This window comes from Heteronotia binoei, chromosome 5 (assembly GCF_032191835.1).
Source record: "Heteronotia binoei isolate CCM8104 ecotype False Entrance Well chromosome 5, APGP_CSIRO_Hbin_v1, whole genome shotgun sequence".
NCBI classification, from domain to species: Eukaryota; Metazoa; Chordata; class Lepidosauria; order Squamata; family Gekkonidae; genus Heteronotia; species Heteronotia binoei.
Window position 1 is genome coordinate 62,333,052 of NC_083227.1, and position 17,314 is coordinate 62,350,365.

General features: G+C 46.2%; 1 protein-coding gene across 1 annotated transcript in view; it reads right to left on the reverse strand.

The window, feature by feature from the left end:
- The window catches only part of LOC132572472 (contactin-3-like), a 367,650-nt gene that overhangs the window by 145,915 nt on the left and 204,421 nt on the right, over positions 1 to 17,314 (reverse strand). The window contains exon 3 of the mRNA XM_060239563.1: positions 13,288 to 13,383. Within this exon, the coding sequence (XP_060095546.1) occupies positions 13,288 to 13,383 (96 nt within the window). The remainder of the gene's footprint in view (positions 1 to 13,287; positions 13,384 to 17,314) is intronic.

Below are 17,314 nucleotides of genomic sequence, written 5' to 3' on the forward strand. Positions count from 1 at the left end.
TCTAGCCATGCATGCAGCATAGTTAGATACCTTTACTCCCAGAGCCCCTGCTGAGTAAACCTTTCTTCCCATGTTGTCCAGCTTCTTCCCCTCCTTGTCAGGTGGAGAAGAATGCACCTTACGTGCCTTGGAGGAGGATGAGACAACCACAGAGTTTGGCTTCAGATAAGTGAAGAGGAACTCGGCGCCCGCCTCTTGGACCCTATACATATGGTCCAGCCTCTTTGATGACACTGGCGTCGATGATGGCTTCTTCCAGGGCTCCTTAACTGCCTGAAGAATCACTTTGGTAACAGGCAGAGCGACCGCAGTAGATGTATCCTGCTGAATAATGTCAAAAACATTATTATCCACAATGGGTTGTGGCTGCGTCACAGGAAGAGAGAGAGAGGTTGCCATCCTCTTCACCAGCTCGCCATACAACTTCAGATCTTCCGATGGTGAGATGGGAAGATCCTCAGCCGTATGGGACACTGGGGAAGGTTCCAAGGCTCTTTCTTGATTGTCGGTACCGCTATCAGAGTCCGACGAGGAAGATTCTCTGTGTATCGAATGTTCAGACAGTATCGGTGTCGATTCCCAGATGGGTGAATGGATCAATGCTGATGTACGCTGATGGGTCTCTGCTGCTAGCGCAGTATGCCTCTCCGGTGGGATCGATGCTGATGCCGAGGGCTTTCTGGAGTGATGAGAGAGCCTTGACATGTAGGATGCCTCCGATTGCTGATCCCACTCCGCAAACTCCTTAGGTGGAAACCATTGATACGGTGGCTAAGGGTACGCATAGGTGGGCGGCCACTGACGCTGCTCCCATGGTGGTAACGGTGGGAAGCGACGCGCTGCCATGGAAGGCTCCAGGTCTCTTTTGCTTCTAATCTCCATCGGGGTCGACAGTTCTATCGGCGCCCATGCCTCTATTTCGGAGACCGAATCACTCCCGCTGCATCGCCTCGACTCAGAAGAGTAGGATCGTTGAGTGAGGTCGATCTCATGTTTGGACGTCAAGGGACGGGGTTGAAGAAAAACAGGTTGCCTACCTGTAACTGATGATCTTCGAGTGGTCATCTGTGCAGTCACACTGATGGGATTAAGGCGCCTGCGCCGATCACGATCGGTAACTTCAAAAGCTGCGGATTTCCGCGCCCCAGGCCCGGTGCGCATGCGCACAGCCCCCACTGCGCATGCTCACCGAGCCCGGAGCGGACATCCCGCCAGTTCCTTCTGACCGCTGCATGATCCACTGATGGACCGGCAGCAGAGGGGAAGGAGGGCGGGTAGTGTGACTGCACAGATGACCACTCGAAGATCATCAGTTACAGGTAGGCAACCTGTTTATCTTCTTCGTGGTCTCTGTGCATCACACTGATGGGAGACTAGCAAGCCAATGTCCTACCTGGAGGAGGGTGCTCCGGTTCATCAGTAAGACAGCGACTGCAGTACCGCCTGGCCCACCGAAGTGCCCTGATGCCATCTCAGGTCCAACGCATAGTGTCTAACGAAGGTATGCGGCGAGGACCACGTGGCTGCTGCACAAATGTCACTCAGGGGCACTCCCTTCATGAAGGCTGCTGAAGTGGCCATCGCCCTCGTGGAGTGTGCTCTAATGGGGCCAGGCAAGGGCCTCTTATTTATCAAGTAACAGAGTTTTATGGTCTCTGAGATCCATTTTGAGATCCTCTGAGCTGAGACCTTGCTCCCTTGAGACGCTGGGGCGTAGGACAGAAAAAGTCTGGAGTCCCTCCGGAAGGGTCCCGTTCTGTGTAGGTAAAAGGATAATGCCCTTTTGACATCCAGTGCATGGAGTTTGCGTTCCCCATCTGTCGTAGGGTTCGGGAAATACACCGGCAGGTATATTTCCTTATTTAAGTGGAAAGAGGATACCACCTTGGGGAGGAATCTGATATCTGGTCTTAACCAGACACCGTCTGCACTAAAGCGTAAGTATGGGTTGTCACATCGGAGAGCGGCCAGTTCACCTACTCTCCTGGCCGACGTAATGGCTAAGAGGAAAGCCGTCTTCCACGTTAGCAACTGCAGAGGACATGTCGCCATGGGTTCAAATGGTTTCCCCGATAAGGCGTGTAGGACTCCAGGGAGGTCCCATGCGGGGGCTGGAACCCTTACTACAGGGTACAGTCTGGCAAGGCCACGAAGGAATTTCTTAGAGTCTGGGTGTGAGAACACCGAGTGGCCTTCAATGTTCACGTGATTAGCTGATATGGCAGCCAAGTACACTCTTGCTGATGATACTGCTAGTCCCCTGTCGATTAGGGCGAGGATGAAGTCCAACACCGTGGAAAGGCCCGCTGTGGCGGGGTCTGCTCCCTCTGATGAAGCAAACTCCACAAACTTAGACCACTTGTAGTCATAGGACTTCCGAGTGGATAGTTTTCTGCAGTTCAGAATAACTTCTTGTGCCCTGGCTGATAATGGGGCAGTTATAGCCGCCACGCCGTCAATTTCAGGTGCGGTGCATCGTGATGAGTCACCCTTCCCTGATGCGATACTAGTAGGTCTGCGGCTGGTGGGAACTGATGGTAGACCCCTTCGGATATGCTCAGGATTGGGGCAAACCAATGTTGTCTCGGCCACCAAGGGGTGACTAGGATTCCCCGTGGCCTTTCGCTGTGAATCTTGTGGATCACCTTGGTTATGAGCGGGATGGGAGGGAACAGGTAAACGTGCTGTCCCTTCCATGGAAATATCAGGCCGTCTCCCAGCGATCTCGGGTCGGCTCCCCCCCTGCAGCAGAATTTCCTGCACTTTGAATTTCTGCGAGTCGCAAACACGTCTATTTCCGGTGTTCCCCACTTCTGAAAAACTGGTTGAAGGAATTGCCAGTTCATTTCCCATTCGTGGAGTACGGCACCTCCTCTGCTTAGAGAGTCCGCACAAGAGTTGAGAGTGCCCGGGAGATGTGCTGCAGTTAGGGTTGTCCGTGTTTCTCTGCATATCTCCCAAATGCGTAAAGCTAGCAGGCAAAGCTTCCGGGACACTGTGCCCCCTTGCCTGTTTATGTATGCTAGGGCTGTCGTATTGTCTGTAAGAATTGCCACCGATCTGTTGGTGAGTAGTTTCCGGAATGAGATGATGGCGTGATGGATTGCCAACAGCTCTAAAAAGTTTATGTGAAATTCTAGGTGGCATGGAGGCCACCTGTCCCCAACGCACATGCCGTTCAGATGTGCTCCCCAGCCCCATAGGGATGCATCTGTGGTTATCGTCAGGGAAGGGGCCCTCTTGTGAAATGGGGCACCCTCCGTTAGATGTTGTCTCTGGTGCCACCACGTTAGAGAGAAAAGGACTGGTTCTGGAACACGCATCCTGCGTGACGGGGGGTCCCTCAGGCAGTTGAATGCATTGATGAACCATAATTGGAGCATCCGCATGTGGAACCTGGCAAACGTGATGACTGCTGTGGTTGCGGCCATCAGCCCTAAAAGGCGCTGTATCTGTCTCGCTCTCACCGTTGGGTTGTGGAAGAATTCTGACACAAGCGAGACTATGTCGTTTGCTCTGCTTGGTGGGAGAAACGCCTTGCATTTCCTTGTATCTAGGATCGCTCCTATGAATTGTATCCTTTGGCATGGTTGGAGATGTGACTTTTTGTTGTTGACCTGTAACCCCAGTTCTTGTAGAAGGGTTAAGGTTATCTGGATGTGGTGTAGTAGACGGTCCTTGGAGTTTGCCACCAGGAGCCAATCGTCTATATAGGGAAATATCACTATCCCTTGCAGTCTCAGATGTGCTGCCACTACTGCCATGGTCTTCGTAAAGACCCTTGGGGCCGTTGAAAGTCCGAATGGCAACGCCCGGTATTGGAAATGGGATTTCCCGATGGTAAACCTGAGGAACTTCCGATGGTCTGGGTGGATACTTATATGGAAGTATGCGTCCTGCAGGTCTAACGTGGCCATCCAGTCTCCCTGGTTGAGCAGAGGTAGAATGTTCTGCAGTGAGGTCATCCTGAACCTGTGATGAGTGATGAAAATATTGAGAGCTCTCAGGTCCATGATAGGCCGGAGGCCACCATCCCGCTTGGGGATTATAAAATATCAGGAGTAGAATCCCTGTCTTTCCTGATACTGTGGGACTGCCTCTATTGCATTCTTGTGTAGAAGAGCTTGTACTTCTTCTTTTAGTATTGGAGAGTGTGTGGTGTAGACGACCGTAGGGACAGTGGGTTGTTGTTGAAACTCTATTTGGTAGCCCAGTAGAATAACAGATAGGACCCATTTGTCGGTAGTAATCTTGGTCCAAGCTGGGAAGAAAGGGTAGAGTCTTGTCTGGTTCCCAGGGGATGGGGATACGGAAAAACACAGGGGGAGGCAGTCAAAGGCTCTGTTTGGGCTGCCTATTTCCCTTTTGGCGAGGGGTCTGCGTAGAAGTTGGTGAGTATTTCGTCTTTGCACCATACTGAGGCTTGGAGAAAGAGCCCGAACTTTTTGGTCTCCACTGCTGGTCCCCTTGCTGCTTTGAGAACGGTTTCTTGTTCCAAGTCTTTGACCAAGGTCGTTTGGTCTGTGTTTTCGATGAGGTGGATACCCCTAGGTTTCTTGATGTTTTAATGCTTTTATCTAATTCTTGTAAAGCGGTGTCGGTGTTTGCACTGAACAGACCGCTACCATCGAATGGCAAATCCTCTATATATGATTGAGTATCCGGTTGGAGGGCCGTTGACCTTAGCCACGAATGCCTTCTGAGTGTCACGGCCGAGGAGATGGTCTTTGCCCCTATATCGCCGACGTGTTTTGCGGAACTGATTTGTTGTTTCGCCAGTAAGATTCCCTCTTTTTGCAGTTTCTTGACTGCTGTCTTTGCTTGTTCTGGGAGAGTAGGTAAAATGGAGGAGAGTTGGTCCCATAACGCATATTGGTAGCGCCCCATGCATGCTGTGTAGTTCGCCATTTTCACGCCTAGTGAACCCGCTGTATAAAACCGCCTACCCAGGTTGTCCAGCTTCTTGCCCTCCCTGTCAGGGGGGGTCGAATGGGTCTTCCTAGCTTTGGAAGAGGAGGCGACCACCACCGAGTTCGGCTTAGGGTGGTTAAATAGAAATTCAGCAGTCGATTCCTGAATTCTATACATGTGGTCAAGCCTGCGTGACGATATTGGTGTCGACGCAGGTTTGTCCCATGCGGATTTGGCCGTGTGTAGCATGACAGACGTTAGAGGGAGTGCCACTGCCGTGGAGGTGTCGAGTTGCACTACATCGAACACATTGTCAGTGACTACCGGTTGAGGCTGAACAGTAGTCAGGGCCAGTGTCTGGGCCATGCGTTTGATAAGATCCCCATAAGATTTAAGATCTTCAGATGGGGATATAGGTTGTTCTTCCCCGACCTTCTCCGGAGGTGATGGTTCCTCCGGGGAGGAAGGGGTGCCTTGTTCTTCTGAGGCAGACTCCTCCCCTGACTTCGAATCGTCTGGCGATTCCGAGTGCTCTGACCTAGGATGGGGTTCTGGGGTCTTATCCGGTTCTGGTGTCACCTTTTCCTGTCCTCGGGGTCGAGGAGAGCTTTCCTTTGGGGGCTTTTCGATGCTCGGGGGTTTTGCCAGTGACGCCGATGATGCATGCCTCGGTGTATGATAGGAGGTTCTGGATCTCACTGACGCCTCAGATTGCTGGTCCCAGTCTATTTGTCTGGGGGGCAACCAAGGAAAAACTGAAGGCATCTGGTAAGAGCCATATAAGTATTGCCACTGTCTCTGGTCCCATGGTATCGGGGGTGGTGGTTTCCGGGGTGGTGAAATGTCTCTGGGCTTCGATCTCGGTGAACGATCGACCGGCGATCTGGCCTTGGTCGACTCACGTGATCGGTGCCGACGTCTAGGGCTCCTGGAGCGGCTATGTGATCGGTCCCGACGTCTGCTTCGGGAGCGATGGCGGGGGGTGAGAGGTCTGCGTGGGCTCCGCGACCGACCCCTTGGGGGAGTAACACGGTCATCTCTCTTAGGTTGCGGGGATGGGGTTCGAGGGCGGTGCTCGTCCGTAGGACTCTGTTCCGTTCCCGAGCGTTGGGCGAGTTCGATGTCGGAGTCCGATGAAATCGCTATCTGCGTCGACATGGCTGAGAGTGTCGGTGAGCTGTGACGATGGCTAGGCGAGGCGAATAGCCTAAGCGGTGGAACCTTCCCGATCGCCTGTGCTGATGGCGATGTCGGGGCGGAAGAAGCAGAATGCCCACTGGGTTTGGGTTTGTCTGCCTTCTTTTTCTTTGTTTCGGTGTGGGCGACCTTCTCCTCTCTAGGCCGTTTTGCGGGCGTAGAGGAGTCCGACTTCGGTGCCGAGCCCGCTTTCTTGCTGGGGCGATCGGCGTCGGTAAGGGCCCTGTCGGTACCGACCGACTCGGATGTCGACGGTTTTGAAGCGGTCGACATCTTCTTCGGTGAAAGTGCCCTCTCCATTAATGCGGCGGCCAGCCGGGCTGCGCGATTTTTTCTGGTTTGCTTTGAAAATCTCGAGCAATGTATGCAAGAGTCAGGAATATGGGACTCCCCAAGGCAGAGCAGGCAGAGGGAGTGTCCGTCTGGAGGGGCTATCTTGCTGCCACACCTCGTGCACCTCCGGAAAAATCCCCAGCGCCTTTCCATGCGTGGCGGGAAAGGATGAGGGGGGGGGGAAGGCGAGGAAAAAACGGGAACTGGAGAGGAGAATCCCAATTTCGTTTCCTCCTCTTAAAACGAAAATAATAAACTAAAATAAGAAAGAAAATAAGAAAAAACTTCTGGAAATCCACAGTCTACGTATAGATATAGGAGAAAATACCGACCGTAGCGAAAAGATCGACTGATCCGAGCGGCGGTCAGAAGAGAACTGGCGGGATGTCCGCTCCGGGCTCGGTGAGCATGCGCAGTGGGGGCTGTGCGCATGCGCACCGGGCCTGGGGCGCGGAAATCCGCAGCTTTTGAAGTTACCGATCGTGATCGGCGCAGGCGCCTTAATCCCATCAGTGTGATGCACAGAGACCACGAAGAAGATCACTGCCTCTCAATGCCAATGGGCTGCAACGTGGGGACTCCAGGATCTTCCTCGGCGCAGCAGAAGTCAGTGGTGCCAAAGCGTCGTGTGAGGGTGAAGGAGTGCGGGATGACCTCTTCCGCTTCTCCTTGGACTTCACCTTCTTCGTACGGATGCTCGGGTCCCCGAGTCATCCCGACGCTTCTTGGCGGGCGTATCCACTGATCCTTCCTGGGATCGTTTTGTGGAGGAGCCATGCTCGATAGGCATCTTGGTCGTGACCGGCGATACATTGGCCAATGTGACCATTGGGGCCGCAGTGTCTGCCATCATCGGTACCGACGGGCCTGATGCTGTTTTTTGAGGTCGAAGTGCCGACTCAGTCAGAGCAGCCGAAAGCCGCGCTGCCCGATTCTTCCGAGTTTGCTTGGAGAAGCTGAGGCAATGCGTGCACGACTCTAGACGATGCGCTTCACCCAAGCAGAGAAGACACAGGGAGTGGCCATTTGGGGGGGCAATCTTCTTCCCACAAGAGCGGCACCTCTTGAAAAACCCCCAACGTCTTTCCATAGGCGCCCAACACAAAACCCCCCACTCAGAGTCCTCTGAGGGGAAAAAATTTGGGGGGAAAAACGGGGGGAAGGCCCCGAGGGGCAAGTCCAACAACATTTTTTTTTACTAACTATCTAACAACTATCTATCTATCTACACTAAGAAAAATAACAAATGGGCTACATACAACAATAAAGGCAATCCACCAACTACCTCACCGACCGGGGACACAAAAGGGAATCCTCTCCGCGCAGTGGTCAGAAAGGAACTGGCAGGATCTTCGCGCTGGCACCGGTGAGCATGCGCACTGGGATGCCTGCGCATGCCCATTGGCGTCGAGCGCGGAAAAATCCCAGGCTTTTTAGATACCGATTCGGGGATCGGCGCAGGTGCTCCATCCCATGAGTGTGAAGCACAGAGACCACAAAGAAGATCAGAACTCTTCATCACACTGGATGCTACTACATTCCCCTACTATTAAGGGGTGGTAAGCAATTTTTTTTCAGACTATGATGTTACAACCTGTTCTTAGAAACAGTCTCTGAGAAATGCAGGCAGGCACAAAGCTTACGTTTATTGCTTTTGTTAAGTTAAAGCACATTCTCTGGGAAGAAGTATTTTGATGACATCCAGTCTGGTAAAAGAGACACCAGCAATATACAAACTGACATTAGAAATACAGAAACCAACAACCGTTCAACCATGTTCCTCTCAAGACAAATAGGATGTACAGATCCTTGTTTGACATTTGACAGGAACATAATTTTACTATGACTGGTTTCTGAATTTTCAATCTGTAGAGAAAGAGCTGATGTCATCAAGGTGCCCACCAAGTATAAAGACCCTTACTTCATTATCCATAAGGCACGAGACAGAGTGCTATTTGATGGAGCAATGCATGCAGCACACATGAAGTTGCTTTGTACTGAACTAGACCTTTTCTAGTCCATCAAGATCATTATTGTCAGTTCAGACTGGCAGCAGCTTTCCATGAGTGGTCCTTCACATCACTGACTACTTGATCCCTTTAACAGGAGATGCTGGGGATTTAATCTGGGTCTGTAAACCAAAAGCAGGTATTCTACCACTGAGCCCCAACCTCAGTAACATTGGTAAAAAAAAAATCCTAACCACATATACACAGTGATGAGAACTGAAATGGTTGTGAGTAACCCCCAAAACAGATTTGGGGGATACAACTGAAGAGATAAAACGGCTACACAATTGTGTGGTGGGAGCCAAAAATAAGACAAATGTCATGCCAGGAACTATTATTAGGGAAAGGACTGAGGTAAAAGCAGATTGTTAGTACTGTAATGCCTTAATTATATTTATGTTTATCCAGGGCTTTTGTTTTGTAGAAAAAAAGACCAGCAGGGACTCATTTGTATATTAGGCCACACCCCTGTGAGCCAAAGCCCCCTCTCCATTCTATACGGCATCGTGTTTTCTGGTCTAGCTGCCAGGATGCCTGGACTTCTAGTTCTCACACACATCTACACTTGGGTAGCTTTCTGCCAGGCCTATGTGAGCTGTTTGAGCCTCAGTCCTCAAGGCAATGTCCCCACAGCCAGGTCCTAACCCAGCAAGAAGGACTCCCAACTTGCTATTGTACGCAAGTCCCCGGTTCTGCAGAACAAGAGATCGTGTGGCTGCCATGAGCTGTCCAGCTATGCGATTTTCAGCCCTCCTGATGGAGCCACTGCAAGGGCTGACAGCATCTGCGATCATCTTCCTGAATCTTCGGGACACAATGCGAGTGAAGCGGGAGCCCCACGTACTCAATGTGTGATTTGGACATATCCATAAAGCAATCAAGCTTATCTCAGTGTGCATCCTGACAGCCACTCCAAGCTGAACATCTCACAATAGACTATGCCAGCCAAGATGAGTCAGAGACAAAGATCAAGCCCAACCCATTATGTAGGTCGGGTGTCACTTTAGATAACAATTCGGCCCTATATTGTCACATTAGATACATTTGTTCAGTTATGCTAAGTCCATCAACCCCTGTTACTTTCCAAATGTCACCATAGAGCCTCCCCTTTTCTGAGGTCACATACTGCATGTCCAAGCGTCATAGCCCACCTGACCCCTGTGTCACAGGTCATCTGACTTCAAGCCCCTGAGGATCCATGGTAGTTCTTAAAATGTCTGACCCATGGCTCCTCAGGTGTGCATCTGGCAGGATTCCTACCCTGCTGTGTAGATTCACCCCCAAAACCTGATCAGTTTTGGGTCCCCAATAGTAAGATGCACTCATTCCCATCCAGATTCTCACACTTTTTTTGGGGGGGGGGGATTTTTTGCATTTTTTGTGTGTGCCCCTGCCTAGAAGTCATGGCTATTTCTGGCAACTCATACTAGGGCATGGAGGATGTTCAGAGAAGTGGCTTGATAGCCTGCCTCTGCCTCTCAACTCTGGTATTCTCTGGAGGTCTCCCATCCAAACACTTGCCAGGGTGGGCCCTGCTTAGCTTCTGAGATCTGATGAGATCAGGCTTGCCTGGGCTATCCAGGTGAGGGAGATTCTCACACTTTGACCAATGGAATCTCAGATGAAATAGATAAACTGTCTTCAACGATCCCTGCACACAAGATTGCCGTGACGGAGGAGCTAGCAAAACCAAGCCATTTCCCTGATAGGCTTCTTCAGGCATGCACGCTTTTGGGATGTATTTCTCAAAATTGCAGTTACTTCGAGTCATGCAAATTGCAAGCATCAGCGGAAACTGTGTGGGGATTATTGAAGACAGTTCATCTATTTCATTCCAACATATGAAAAGGAACAGGAGTTCCCTTAAAACAGAAAAAATTCTTATAAGGACATTGTCTCTTTGATGAAATGCAAGGAATTTGTATATAGGATTGGAATTGTAACCCATTGTCAACATTGTTACAGCTGCCCTGAGCCTGCTTTCGCGGGGAGGGTGGGGTATAAATAAAAATTTATTATTATTGTTATTATTATTATTTTCATGTACAGTTATCACATTTAATAGATTTTATACATTTTCAGCTTTTGTGACCGTGAGCATTTTTGCACTGTTTTCTGCTGGGTGTATGTAGCAGCAAAGCTGGCATCTGGGTTTATTGAAAGCTCTGGTACCAGGATCCACGTTGCATTATTGTGGGTGACAAATAATTTGAGATTGGGGGGGGGGGGCTGTCTGTGCACAAGAAAAGGTTTGCGCCCCCCCCCCCCCAAAAAAAAGCTTGTGAATGAGAACTGTCACTATCCAGCAAAGGTTGTAAGTCACTGTTTTGAGTTGAGAGCTGTAAGCGACCACCACTGGTGGTGTTCTGTTATTGTCTCTTTTGAAGAAGAAGAGTTGAAGATTTATACACCACCCTTCTCTCTGATCAGAGATTCAGAGTGGCTTACAATCTCCCATATCTTCTCCCCCCACAACAGACACCCTTTGAGGTGGGTGGGGCTGAGAGGGCTCTCACAGCAGCTGCCCTTTCAAGGTGCACTCCTCCACTTGCACCTGCCATTCCAGCAGGTGCAAGTGGAGGAGTGGGGAATCAAACCTGGTTCTCCCAGATAAGAGTCCACACACTTAACCACTACACCACCTGAGCCTGTCTTTCAACTGATCGTCTCTGGGTACCATTCTGGCTTTGCTAATTTGTTTCTTGAGTTCATCAGGTGGATACTTTAGTTCCAAAAAGGTTTGTGCCACTGGACTCTAACTGAGTTTTACTTCTTTAGAACAACACAGTTGCTCAACTGTATCTATCTCAGATTGTTTCCATGATAATAAAACTGAGGAGGAAGAATGATGCTGTAAGTTTGTTTGGGTCCACATTAGCAAAAAAACCATGTCTAAATGAATAAATATCTAAATAAACTGTAGGCGTCTCCAAATGGTAATTAGCACAATTGCCTTTATAGGCCATTTTAAAATATTTGCTTCTAGTTTGCTTTATTTCTGAAGGCAAGGGACCCCAGCATGGTGCCCATGGGTGCCATAGAAACTGCCAACACCTTTCCTAGTTCCTGCCAAGTGTTTTTAGAAAGCAGGCAGGGCCAGCAAAGCTTCTAATTGGCTACTGGAGGCTTGACTGGCTGTGCAGATTAGCATGCCCCCCCAAAAAAATGGTTTGGCAATTTTTACCTTCAGTTACCATAGTACAAGGATCTTCAATGTGTGACTGAAGGTAAGCCAGTTTGTGCTTCCACCCGCCACACTGTGTCAGAAGTCCAAACATGCATGCAGGGAAAAAAAAAGTTGGGCAACCTTGTTGTAGGCTGTCATTAGTGTTAGAAGAAGAAGAAGAAGAAAGAGGAAGAAGGAGGAGGAGATTGGATTTATATCCTGCCCTTCGCTACCTAAATATTATTATTACCTAAAGGAGACTCAGAATGGCTTATAATCCCCTTTCCTTTCACCTCCCCACAAGAAGACTGCAGATTTATACCCCGCCCTTCTCTCTGAATCAGAGACTCAGAGCGGCTTACAATCTCCTATATTTTCTCCCCCCACAACAGACACCCTATGAGGTGGGTGGGGCTGAGAGGGCTTTCACAGCAGCTGCCCTTTCAAGGACAACTCCTGTGATACCTATGGCCGACCCAAGGCCATTCCAGCAGCTGCAAGTGGAGGAGTGGGGAATCAAACCCAGTTCTCCCAGATAACAGTCTGAACACTTAACCACTACACCAAACTGGCTCTCCTGACATCCTGTGAGGTAGGTGGAGCTGAGAGAGCTCTAACAGACACTGCTCTTGAGAGGAACAGCTCTGTGACAATTTGTGGCTGACAAAGTTACATCAGCTGGTGCATGTGGGGGTAAAAATAAAAGTAAAGGTAGTCCCCTGTGCAAGCAGCAGTCTGGAGTGACGTTGCATCATGACATTTTCACAGCAGACTTTTTTACAGGGTGGTTTACCATTGCCTTCCCCAGTCATTTACTTTCCCTCCAGCAAACTGGGTACTCATTTTACCAACCTCAGAAGGATGGAAGGCTGAATCAATCTTGAGCAAGCTACCTGAACCCAGCTTCCGCTGGGATCGAACTCAGGTCGTGAGCAGAGAGCTCAGACTGCAGTACCGCAGCTTTACCACTACGTGCCACAGGGCTACCTGCATGTGGAGGAATGGGAAACAAACCCAGTTCTCCCAGATAAGAATCTGCACACAACCACTATACCAAACTGACTCTCATTTCAGTGAATAATTCTGATTTAGAGTAGATGCCTTACCTAAGATTCTTAGAATAGTAATTTTCTACATCTAAAAAGTTAATATCATTATTTCACAGAAAGTTATCTAATGTATTTTTGTAATTTGGAATAGTATCAAATCTCAGAATGATTTTGTTCTAACATTTAATGCTTTAAAAACAGTTGAAATAATTGTAGACACAATATTTTGTTGACACAATGTTTTGTAGACACAATACGAAAAACTAGATACAGTATTTGTCAACTGACTGGTTAAACAATCCACCTTAACTACAAAACTTTTCTAACATGGATGTGTCTGAAAGAAATTCCCTACTTCCATTTTCAAAGGTGAAAAACATACACACACACACACACACACACACAATTTTGTATACCTACATTTTAATTCTAGGCATCTGTAATGTCTTTATTTTAAAGAAAATGTTTCTAAAACAGAGAAACTGGTTGAGAGTTTAGGATCACCTGTAGACATCTACATGTATTGATATTCTAACCTCATCAAAAGAAACGATAGCCTAACTCCATCCATCATTTTTAATGACAACAGAGTAGATTACTGATATCCCGAAACATTTCTTACCTCCAGAATGAGTTGATGGCCCACACAGCAGAACAACCCCTTGTCCTTCTCGTACTGACACAGTGCTTCTCATCTTTGTCTTTAAGTTTTCAAGATCTATTTTCCCCCAAGAGATATTAAAACAAGCATTTTAGTAAACAGCAGCAGAACAGCAAGCATTTCAATTCTCAAGTACTGTCAATCATAAATTCGGCTGTTTACGACAATCATGTTATGCATTGATTTCAATGTGAAGTTATTCATATGATAGGGAACTAATTTTGTATGAATTTTTGTTACAAAAAACCCACAGTATTCTCCAAGAGCATAATTACCACCACACTTAAATGACAGGAATAAATCAAGTCAGACTGTACCACGAAAAGGCTACATGAAGCATTTAAATCAAACATTTTCAAATTCTTTAGAGTTATTCTGCATAAACAACCACAGAACTGAATTTATAAAAGAGAAGAGTAAGCAGCAAATTCAGAAATATATGTTTATTTATTTAAATATTTAGATGCCTGCATTCTTCCTGCACATCTTATAACCCAAGGTAACAAGAACATAAAAACAATTTGATAAAGAAGGCATCAAAACAACAGATATAGCCAGATTAAAAACACCTTATGTTTTAAAGGAAGGTTGGTTGCTGGGTGGGAAGAAGGGAAAGGGAAGAGGCTATGGGGTTTTTCAGGGATAGGAAACAGGAAATATTGGGGAGAGGGAAATGATATGCCCCTGCAAGTCCTTGTTAGTCCACCACTTTTCCTTATTAATGCTGTAATCTGTTTTACATACAGATTTCTGTACAACACATTTAGAATAAAATCTTATCAGCCATTTCACTCATTCCAAAGCCTACACAAATAAATAATAACCCAATGCTTTTTCTCTGTTCTCTCAGATTTCTCTATTTTTCCAGACTTTTTTCATGTTACACATTTTGCGTGAGAAAATCATACCTTAGAAAGCATTTCACACACTTAAAAACAAACAAACACAAGAAGCTATTTTCCATTTCTTTCACAAATTTTCCAGTGTTTCCATTGGAGAAACTGAGGAAGTTCTCAGACTTACATGCTATATATTTGAAATAAATGAATGATTTTAAAACTTTAAACAAGAAAATATTTCATGGGGACTTACAAATTTTCAAATATTTCTACTTTAAAAACTGTAAAGTCTGAAAACTGCTTCATGCTATACATTCTGAGTATAGAATGCAATGCGTTAAGATTCCCATCACTCTTAATAAAAGAAAATAAACAACAATTTTTGTGTGTGTGAAAAATTTCTCATTTTTTTCTGTTGAGCACAATGGGGAAAATCCAGAGGAGGGGGGCACACAAATCATACCCCATGTTTTTCTGTTGTTCTTCCCCTCTCAGACTTTATATCTTACGAAGTCCATATTGCCAAAAACTGTCTCCCAACATCCTTTTAGAGAACATTATAGAACATCTCGAGTAAGTCACTCTCTAATTGGCTATTAAAATATATTACATTAGTCATTATATAATCACCCAGTTTGCAGATTGTTACTGAAGCCTCGAGCTTGCCTCTATAATGATTCCTGAATCACAGAAATGCACTACCAGGGAACTCAGAAAATTAACATCGTACACTGGTGAAGTTTGTACTTAGACTCTAGTGACATCTTCTCATATTATTCCATTTCAACTAATGCTTAATCCTTTTTCACCCACTTATTTCTGCACTTGTTGGTAGGTGACTGTAACATTTTTATATAGCCCCCCTATTATGTATGACACTTTGCAGAATAAAGGGAATTCCCTGGGTGTACAACCTACATTTTGGAATAAGGGAGATATAGAGGGAAAGGGGGAGAGCGGAGGTGAAGATAAGCAAGGGAAGAATATATACATTTATTCAGTTTAGTTATAGCAGGTGCATGTCAAACACAAATCATGTAATTTTTGCCTTAAATGAGTCACCCCTTTCAGTGAAATTTAGAGCACAGAAAGGTCAGTCTACCATCACTAAAAAGTAAGTTTAGATAGCTGTAAAAGAAAACATTCACTTAAAACTTTATAAAAGTGTAGCCACTTGAGTACAGATGTTTAATGACACACTCAAAGGACACTTTAAAGTAAACAAACTTTATAGCAAAGCATAATGAAAACTGGGGGTGGGGGTAGCCAACAATAATTATTGTCTGAAGTGCAATTTTATTTCCAGCATTAAAAAGCATAAACAGATGTTCATCCAAGCCACTTAATGGCAGCAATTTGGCATTTCAATGTTGGGTTTTTTTGTTTTGTTTTTTTAAGTACAAACTGTTGAATAGACTGACACCATTGCTGGTTTACTGTAGCTTCACTCAGGTTTTAGAATATTTAAATAAGGCACCTGTGCATTCTTAATAATATGTTAGTAAAATGGAAAAAGACTGCTAGTGTCTCATTCCAGCAAACAAGCTCTTAATTCCTTCATGGTAGCAAATTTCATCTGACGTCGGTGGAATTAGGAACAAAAACATAATATGCAGTCTCCAAAGGCTGCTTTTCTACCTTCTGGAAGTGTTCTGGTTTTTCATTATGTGCAATCTTTAGAATAGCATTTATTGTCAATGCTCTATCTACTAACCAGGGCCAACCATGCTTAGCTTCCAAGATCTGAAAAAATCAGGCTAGACTGGGCCATCCAGGTCAGGGCAAAGCCTTCCTTATCTTCTTTCAAACAAATGCAGGTGATCAAGATGGAGTTTAAACCTGAAACCAAATTGAAACACATCTTGGACAGATATACCAGCTTTTATTATATTGCTCTACAGTGTACTTTTGATCATTACAGTGGAATTGGGAGTGACTGAGTTTGAAATCTAATTTCAAAGACAGAATGTTGTCTCCCAGCATGCATATAAATTTTCACAGCAATATCTAAGCGCTTAAGGAGTATAACATATTGCAAACAACAAAGAATGCTGAACAGAAAGACAGGCAAGCTACACAGGTAGTCCTTAGATCACCGGCCAGTATATCCCAATACACATTCACCATTATCTAATCCAAAACACTGTTAACTTTTGAAATCAAACAGCCTATATGGCCTAAATGAGTATAATTCTGTTCAGGATTTCATTACAGTGGAAGGAATGTTGTGAATTTCCAGTCTTTCAGAATATAGACATAGAGCAGCTGAAAGGGAGTGGATATGTGACAGACAACAAGAAAGTGTGTGTTAACCACTTTAGTGAGAGATGAATAGAAGTTAGCTGTTATTTACAAGAATGCTTATTTGTTGAAGGGGGAAGGAGGTGGTCAAATTGTCTTTACTGAAAACTTTGTGGAAACTACTAACAATCCATACAGGTGAAATCAAGACAGAAAGCCAGGTTAGTGATTTTTTAAAAGACATCTGGTGCCAGAGATTTTCAAATCCAGTTTACGATCTTGAGTTTAAAATTCTGAAACAGCCATTCTTTGGGTTGGGGGGGGGGGGCTATTTGAAGTTAGAGTGAACAAGTCAACATGAGGCATAATGATTTCATTCCTCCAAGCTCCCTCACACAAAGGTATGTCTGTATATATCATTTACTGAGCCATCTCCTTGCCCCCTTTAAGACAACCCTTCCAGCTTGAAGTAAACCCCTTTCCCTGTGAAAAACCATGCTGCTGATTTAATTTTAATTGGGCCTGCTTAGGGCCTCCTGGAAGGTGCTGTAGGATGGTAAGTCCTGCTTTCATTCACACATGATGAAAAGTAAGGGGAAACTCTTAGTTACTGTATCTCCCAGAAGGCAATAAAGCAAGGATAATTAAAAAATTACAGGTCAGCAGCATGTAGTTTTTTATACGGGAAAGATGAGCTGATCCATGAATGTCACTCTATTCAGAAACTGAGTCAGTTAAGCTTGCTTATGTGGTTTTCCCATTAAATGGTGTTTCAAGCCAACAACCACAACTTGATGCACTGGTACAGCAGAGAGAAATGAAGCCCTAATCAGACATCTATTGTTATCCTTTCCCAGGACAAAAGCAGAAAATGCTGTGCAATTCATTGGTGAAAAAGAAATGGGAGA